An 8,882-nucleotide genomic window follows, 5' to 3' on the forward strand; every position below is an offset into this window, starting at 1 on the left:
CATTCAGCTTGCCAGGTTTTCGTTTACACTGGGCCTACCATAGGCTCCTGGGAATTCTCCATAGGTGAGAATGCTTGTGGTGTCCCATCTTACAGTGTGGGGGGTGTGGGGAGAATGGGAGAAATCTGGGAAGGCTTCTCAGAGGAGATGACATTGGCGTGGAGACGTAGAGTTAGTTCAGGGAGGATGGAGAGCTGAGTGATCCAGGCAGGGGGAACAGGCAAAGAGGGGGAATCCTGCCACTTTTGAGGAAGTGAGAGAAGACAGTGCCATTGTACTGGGATGAGTAATAAAGCTGAAGTTAGTCAGGTCATGCAGGGCCTGAGTCCTGCCACCGAGTTTGGGCTTCGAGTTTTCTGGAGAAGCAATAGATATTAAGCAGGGAAAGGGTACAGAGTTAGAAAGGTCCCTGATTGCTGTGTGGGAGCCCAGGGAGGGGACTGGGCTGGATCATGGCTGGGGCCTTGGGGTTGGTGGGAGGGGAGGGGGGATTTGGAGAGGAATCCAGGACTCCAAACAGGAGTGGGGGGTGGCAGGACTAAGAACAGGGAGGAGGAGAGATGCTGAGGCCAGTTGGGGACACAGTGGAGGGGTGGGTGGATGGGGACACCTGGGAGGAGGCATCCAAGAGGCCATTACAGGCCAGAATTCTACAAGTGGCAACACTGAGCTCAGAGCAGGGAAGGGTCCATCCAGGGCAGGTCTCTGAGATAAGGGAGGAAAACTGCAACTCCATCCTCTTCCCTCCCTGTTCAACCTCCAAACAACGTGGGGCAGGGGACCACACAGTACTCCATAAATGCTGGGATGGAAGGAAGGAAGAAGAGGAAGGAAGGATAAAAGTATGGGTGGGTGAAAAGAGGAGTAAAAAGATGGAAGGAAGGAAGGAAGGAAGGAAGGAAGGAAGGAAGGAAGGAAGGAAGGAAGGAAGGGAGGGAGGAAGGAATCTTCACTCAGCTGGTTGATCACAGAACAGGAGCCTGGATAATCCCAGTTACCAACTTCTCAGGAAAATGTCACCCTCTGCCCCAAGGACAGGTATTTATTAAGCACCTACTGAGTCCTCATCTCTGGACTAGGTAGATGTGGACTCAGGACAGGGCCCGAAGAACCCCCTCTGGGCACTTCGGAAGGAAGGGGTAGTCCTAGGGAATGGAGAGAGGGGCCAGTCGCTCCTTGAGTCTAGCCTTCTGTGCAGGGGTTTTCTTCTCCAATGGGGAGCGATGGAGGCAGCTGAGGAGGTTTACCATGCTCGCTCTGCGGGACCTGGGCATGGGGAAGCGAGAAGGCGAGGAGCTGATCCAGGCCGAGGCCCGGTGTCTGGTGGAGGCCTTCCAGGGAACAGCAGGTGAGCAGGGCAGGGCCAGCCCAGGGTCCCTGGGGTCCTGAGTGAGTGTGGGGAGGACCCTCCCATGGTGCCTGGGCTGGGGGCTCTATTCACTCCACCTCTAGCTCCTTCTTTCCCTCTGTCGCTGCCCTGCCGTCTCCCTGAGAGTCTCTGTGTCCCTGGTATTGTCACATCACTTTTCTGCCTCTTTCTCTCTCCACTTCTGTTTTTCTCTCCTGTAAATTTCTCTGTCTCTCTCCTTGCCTGTTTGTCTGTGTCTCTATTTGTCTCTTTCTCTCTGTCCTTGTCTGTTTCTCTGTCCTTGTCTGTCTGTCCCTGTCTCGATGCCTTTCTCTTTGTGGTTGTTTCTGGCCCCCATGGAGTCGGTCCTCTCCGATTCCATCACAACACTCCTCCTTGCCTCCTCCCCACCAGGACAGCCATTTGACCCCTCCCTGCTGCTGGCCCAGGCCACCTCCAATATTGCCTGCTCCCTCACCGTGGGCCTCCGTTTTCCCTATGAGGATGAGGAGTTCCAGGCTGTGGTCCAGGCTGCTGGTGGCATCCTGCTGGGGATCAGCTCCCCTTGGGGCCAGGTAAGCGGTGAGACCCCCTCTCCAACCACTTTCCCCAAACGTTCCTGCCTTCCTCTTCCAGGCAACCCCCAGAGCACCCCATCCACCTGCCCTTCCACCTTGGTGCAGGGCCAGGCCCCATGGAAACAGCTGCCCTTCTCCCCACAGACCTATGAGATGTTCTCCTGGCTCCTGCAGCGCCTTCCAGGCTCCCAAACCCAGCTCCTCAGCCATGTGAGCACCCTGGCCACCTTCGCCATTGAGCAGGTGAAGCGGCACCAGGGGAGCCTGGACCCCTCAGGCCCTGCACGCGATGTTGTGGATGCCTTCCTGCTGAAGATGGCAAAGGTGGGGGAAGGTGGAGGTTTGGAGGCGCTCCTGAATGGGGATGGTGGCCTGGCTGCCTGCCACCCAGGTGTGTCTGTGCATGTGTGTGCATATCTCTTCTTTCTAATGCATTGTTCTCTCTGCCTCTCCCTACCCCTACTTCATGAGTATCCAAGTCTCTTGCATTTCTCCCCTCTCCTCCCTCCAACCTCACCCCCATGCCCAGTGACCTGCCACTAGCAATGGCCACCATTGCTTCACCCCACCCACCCCTGCCCCCCCTACCCACACAGGACACTTCCTGAGACTTAGTCATTTCCTTATGAAACTTTGCATTAGCCAATTATTCTAATAAAGTCTGCTTTTTAATTATATAAGAACAATATGAGAAAATGAGAACTCCTGTGGAAATAACTAGTTTTGCATTGTACAAACTTTGGAATTATGGAACTTTGGAATTATGGGAGCTATTCAGGGCCACATCCTTTGAATAAATGCAGCCACCTTGTTCATGGAGAGAGAATTTTTTTCTTATATATGTGGCCCCATTTCTTTTTTATTTTTTTGATTAAAAATATAGTTGTAGTAAAATACACATAACATGAAATTCACCATCTTAACCATTTTTGAGTGTACAGTTCAACAGTGTTAAGTGTGTTTATATTGTTGTGCAACCAGTCTCCAGCACTCCTTTCAACTTGCAAAGCTGAAGTGCTATACTCTCAACATCACCCCATTCCCCCGGCCCAGCTCCTGGCAAGCACCAATCTGTTTTCTGTCTTCATTAGTTTGCCTTCTCTAGGTGCCTCATATAAGTGGAACCATACAGTATTAGACCTTTTTAACTACTTTATTTCATTTAGCATAATGTCCTCAGGTTCCTCTATGTTGTAGCATATGTTGGGATTTCCTTTCTTTTTTTTTTTTTTTTTTTTAGTGTATTTTTATTGATTTCAGAGAGGAAGGCAGAGGGAGCTAGAGATTAGAAACATCAATAATGAGAGAGAATCATCGATTGGCTGCCTTTTGCACACCCCACACTGGGGATCAAGTCCAAAACCCAGGCATGTGCCCTGACCAAGAATTGAACTGTGACCTGGTTCATGGATAGATGCTCAACCACTGAGCCACACTAGCTGGACAAGGGCTATCCTTTCTTTTTAAGGCTGAATCATATTCCATTGTATGGATAGACCACATTTCATGTATCCGTTCATCCATTGATAGGCACTTGGCTTACTTCCACCTTTTAGCTATTGTGGCTCACACCACTGTGAATATGAGTGTACAAATAATCTCTTCAAGACTCTGCTTTCAATTCTTTTGGAGATAAGTCCAGAAGTGGAAGTGCTGGATCGTATCATTATTCTATTTGAATTTTTTTGAGAAACTGTGATACCATTTCCAGAGCAGCTGCACCATTTTCCATTCTCACCAATGGTGACATTGGTTCCAATTTCCCCACATCCCCACCAACACTTGTCATTTTCTGTTTGCGTGTTTATGGTGGCCATTCTCTTTCATTTTTAAAAACATTCCAACCAGACAGAATAATATCAAGAGCCCACATCCTGACTTTCCCAAACATTTATTTAAACTCCTTGACAAAGCTTGAACTTGCTGTGCTACCCGAAGACCAGCTGGGCGGCCCCCCGCTACCTGCAGGTTGTGTTCTCTGAGCCCCTCTGCCCGGTTTCTTCCAGGAGGAACGTGATGCAAACACAGAATTCACTGACAAGAACTTGTTGATGACTGTCATTTATCTGCTGTTTGCGGGGACGGGGACCGTCAGCACCACGGTCCGCTACACCCTCCTGCTCCTGTTGAAATACCCTCAGGTCCAAGGTAGGAGCCTTTTCCACCAGCCAGGCCCTGGTAACAGAAGTGAGAGCTGGAGAGGAAGAATGTTCAGGAGAGTGGGCAGCCTGAGCCAGAGCTGGAGGTGACCATGAGCCTGGCATCTGGGGTGTCTGAGGCGCGAGAAGCGGAGGGACTGTTGGTTGTCGAATGAGGCGTAGTGAGAAATGAGGCAGGAGATGTCTCGGGGCCTTGTCCCTTAATCCTGAGCAATGGGGATCCATGGAAGGATGTTGGGCAGGGGGAGGTGGGGTCAAATTAGCATTTTAGAAAAATTCTTTGGGCTTCCATGAAGTAGGAGGGAAGCCTGGGTAGGGACCTGGGTGGGAGAGGACAGGGCTGGGTCAAGCTGTGGAGAGAAAAGAAGGGGCCAAGTGGGCAGGTGGTAGAGAAAGATGGGGAGGGAGACAGTCAGAGGCAGGCCCAGGGCTCTAGCCAGGGGCTTGGGGGACCGGGGGGCTACCCCGAGATGGGAACAGAAAGGAAGAGTGATTGTTTCAGGGAAGACACTGAGGCCAGTTTGGGACACTTTGAGTGTGAGGGGCCTGGGACCACCTGTGAGGAGGCATCCAGGAGGGTCAGGACAGGAGATGAAAAACAAATTGGGGTCCTGAGAGCGCAGGTTGGAACTGAAGCTGGGATGGTGAGGAACAGTATAGGGCTGCTAATAAGCCCCAAGGAACTCCAGCGTCTCACGTTGGGCAGATAAATGCTGTTGAGCTAGTGGGGTGGGCTGACCTGGAAGATGGTGTTAGGTCGCCAAAGGAGGAACACACAAGGCCAGAGTGGTGAGGGATTACGGTGAGGGATTACAAATTTATTCAATCATCCGCACACCAGTGGCTGACCTTGGATGGCTCCAGCACCCAGTGAGGTGAGTCAGTGGCTTTTAAAGGTCTTTTGGTGGAATTTTTCTGGGCGGAGACTTCTTTATGCATACCTGAAGGGGAGAGCAATGGAATGTGGTCACCCACCACAAGTGAAAAGTGGTCTTCAGCAAAGGGAATGTCCATAGTGAAATGACCTGAAAAGCCAGTTCCCAGGGGGGAAGGGTATCAACTCAATTGCTCCATCAAACCTAACATTCCAGCCTTTTTGTTTTATGGAATAGGGACAAAGGTCATATCTTCTGTAATTGCTTCCTGCTGAGGTGGGATGGAATGGACTTTGATAGTAGTGGGCTGGACTAGGGGTGCAGCAGCTTGATTTCCCCAAGAGACTGGTTGGTGAAGGCTCGAAACGGTCCTGTTGAGTGACTTGGGGGGTAAAAGCTGGTCCTGAGGCTGCCACAGCATCACTTGTCTGGTTTTGCTGCTTTTCTGGGCCTGGAGCTGAAATACAACTGAGACCTAGATGTTATTTTTAGGGGGAAAGAGTAGGGGTCTCAGTTGCCTCACTAGTGATATGAAAGGGGAGAATAGGTTACCCTGGGGGTGAGGTTCTTGTTTTCCCAGTTTTGCCCCTTGCTGGGCATCCACAGCTTTCTTTCTTTCTTTCTTTCTTTTTAATATTAACTCATTTAATTCTTTTTTAAATATATTTTATTGATTTTTTGCAGAGAGGAAGGGAGAAGGATAGAGAGTTAGAAACATCGATGAGGGACAAACATCAATCAGCTGCCTCCTGCACACCCCCTACTGGGGATGTGCCCGAAACCAAGGTACATGCCCTTGACTGGAATCGAACCTGGGACCCTTCCGTCCAAAGGCCGACACTCCATCCACCGAGCCAAACTGGCCAGGGCCACATGTTTCTTGTAGGTCCTGAGACAGCGTTTCAAAATAGGTAGAGCAGTGGTTAAGCTCTCGATGGCAGTTCCAACCCCTGCTGTGATGCCGAGGGTTATGAGGAGAGGGATTATCTGGACTCCTCTTTGGTGTCAGATATGATGGGTTACGGGGACAGGTAAAGACTGATTATTGGGGGCCACATCTACATTTGATGAGAGACAAGAGTTCAGGTTCCTGTCCAGCTGATGGGGAGACAGATGTATGTGTTTTCCCCACAGAGGAAGAATAATCCCTGATCACGGAGACAAGCTGATAGGTGTAAGGGGAAGAGGTGGACTAAAGGGTAGGAGGTTCCTTTTTCTAGTTCTGCACTCCAAGCTGAGAGGGTAGTCGCCATGGCACTGCCAATAAGGGGTGACAGTGAGTGGTTGAGATTTTATTGCAGTGAAAGTGGGAGGGAATGTTAGAATGGGCTGTTGTCCAAGGGAAAAGAGAAAGGGGAGGAAAGGACAGGTGAAGCCGGGGGCCAGGATGGTTGGATAAGAAGTAAGACACTGCACTCAGACCAGCCAAATTGTTAGGTTTGTGGAGCCATTGAGTTGATTCCCCTCCCCCCACCCCCAACTGGCTTTTCAGATTATTTCACTATGGACATTCCCTTTGCTGAAGACCACTTTTCACATTCTCTCCCCTCCGGGTATGCATAAAGAAGTCTCCGCCCAGAAAAATCCCGCAAAAAGACCTTTAAAAGCTGCTGACTCCTCTCACTGGGTGCTGGAGCCATCCAGGGTCAGCCACTGGTGTGCGGATGGATGATTGAATAAATTCGTAATCCCTCACGACTCCTTCGTTGACCTCACAGATGGGACTTGAGGTCTGGTGGCCTTGGTGGAGTAGAGTCAGCTGTGATTCCAGCTCTCTGGGCCTTGGTTTCCTCGTTTGGGAAATGGGGGTAGACACTGGTGCCTCGCTCACAGAATAGCCGAGGGAGTTAAGATAGGAGCGAAGTAATGCCCTCCACACAGGATGTGTGGGACCCGGCTCAGGGAGGGCTGGGGCTTTTCCTCTTACCCACCAGCCTCATCCCTAACCACAGCTGCTCAAGAAGATGGGGCTCCCAGGGAGAGGTCCCTACCCCTCTGACCTCCAGTCCTCTTCTTGGGGGCAGAACGCGTGCACGAGGAACTGACAAGGGAGCTGGGTGCTGGCCGGGCGCCAGGCCTGGGGGACCGAGCTCGCCTCCCATACACGGACGCGGTTCTGCACGAGGCGCAGCGGCTGCTGGCCCTGGTGCCCATGGGGATACCCCGAGCCCTCACGAGGACCACCTGCTTCCGAGGATACACCCTGCCCCAGGTGGGTCTGCGGTGCAGCCATGCCCAGTAGTATCTCTGCCTTAGGCCTGAGTCTGTTGTTATCTGTGTCTCTCTGACTTTTTCTGGATCTTGGTCTCTCTCTTTCTGTGTCTTCCTCCTCTCTTCTCCTCCTCCCCCTCCTCCTCCTCCTCTCCCCTCCTCCTTCGCCTTCTCTCTCCTCCTCCTCCTCCTCCTCCTCTTCCTCCTCCTCCTCCTCCTCATCTCTCATCATCCTCTCGTCCTCTCGCCTCTCTTCCTCCTCCTCCTCTGCCCATCTCAGTTCCTGTCCCTTCACTAGAGAGCAACTTGGAGCCAGCACCACCAGGGGGCGATGTCTCCTCAGAAACCTAAGGCACCTTCTGATAAACTTCCTCCTTGAGCTTCATTGTAGTAGAATCAATCCTTGGCAGTTGCAATCCAGTCTTTTATCTGGGACCTTGGGCAAATCCCTCCCCCCTCTGAGCCTCCACCTACCCCTCTTCTAAATTGGGAAAAGTAATAGTATTAACCAGGATTGCAAGGAATCATATGAGGCAATGCTTGCAAAGCACCAACTTGGCTCTCGGTACCTGGGGGGTGGCAGCCTTGTGCATGAGGCAGCAGCAGGGACTATTGTTAACACAGTGACTGTGCAACGACAACCACTACTGATGGTGACAACAGTAATAATGATTGAGGACCTGCTCTGTGCCAGGTGTTTAGATTTCAGAGCAAATCTACACCACGAACATGCCCATCTTACAGATGAGAAAACTGAGGCCCTGAAAGTCAGAAGACTTGCCAGGCTTACCCAGCCCACAAGTGGTCAGGGAAAGATATTAACCCAAGCCTATGCTTTAACCACTGCTATCTGCCTTTCTCTTATTTTAATAGCAATAGCATGACCCTATCTTTTCCTATAGTCCTCTCACCTCCCCAGCTCAGAGCCCATTAGCCAGAGTTCCTAGCAATGGAGGTCCCTCACTCTTGCTCTCCTCACTCCCTACCTTCCTTCACCCTCCAACACAGTCCTGGGAACATGGCAACTCTGATCTCAGCTGAAGGGGCTGCCACTCTCCCTGAACTTGGACCGGTGAGGGGGGTGGGGGGGAGCAGACGCTCAATGGAGGAGCTGCCTTAAGCTGGCAGTCGGACATCCCCCAAGGGCTCCCAGACTGCGAGAGGGTTCAGGCCGGGCTGAGGGACCCCCCTCCCAAGTGCATGAATCTCGTGCACCAGGCCTCTACTTTAACAAGCTCTGGCCCTAGCCGGTTTGAGCATCAGCCTACGAATTGAAGGGTCCCTGGTTCGATTCCCAGTCAGGGCACATGCCTGGGTTGCAGGCTCAATCCCCCGTAGAAGGTGTGCAGGAGGCAGCTGATCAATGATTCTCTCTCATCATTGATATTTCTATCTCTCTTTCCCTCTCCCTTCCTCTCTGAAATCAATAAAATATGTATTAAAAAATAATAAAATAACAAGCTCTGCTGTGTCAAATGTTGCCTTGGGGCAAGTTGCTTAAGTTCCTTGGGCCTCAGTTTTCCCATCTTTAAAATGGGGATCATATTAGTAACTGCTTCCTAGGCTTGTTAAAACGTATAGTGAGTTTACATGTGTGGTTGTGTGTGTGTGTGTAAGTGGAAGACATGTACCTATTACATGTGAGGTAATATACATAAAATGCTTAATAAACTGCTTGGCCCGTAATAAGGCTTGTTACATGTCGATGCTA

At 51.1% G+C, this 8,882-nt stretch overlaps 1 protein-coding gene across 1 annotated transcript in view; it reads left to right on the top strand.

Moving 5' to 3' along the window:
- Positions 1-7,313, top strand: part of LOC102434760 (cytochrome P450 2S1) — a gene marked incomplete at its 5' end in the record, with an annotated part of 7,917 nt that extends 604 nt beyond the window's left edge. The window contains 5 exons of the mRNA XM_014467974.2: positions 1,199-1,348; positions 1,763-1,923; positions 2,071-2,250; positions 3,933-4,074; positions 6,985-7,313. Of these exons, the coding sequence (XP_014323460.1) occupies positions 1,199-1,348; positions 1,763-1,923; positions 2,071-2,250; positions 3,933-4,074; positions 6,985-7,202 (851 nt within the window). The remainder of the gene's footprint in view (positions 1-1,198; positions 1,349-1,762; positions 1,924-2,070; positions 2,251-3,932; positions 4,075-6,984) is intronic.
- Positions 7,314-8,882: the final 1,569 nt, after the last annotated feature.

This window comes from Myotis lucifugus, unplaced genomic scaffold, assembly GCF_000147115.1.
Source record: "Myotis lucifugus unplaced genomic scaffold, Myoluc2.0 scaffold_421, whole genome shotgun sequence".
Lineage (NCBI taxonomy): Eukaryota > Metazoa > Chordata > Mammalia > Chiroptera > Vespertilionidae > Myotis > Myotis lucifugus.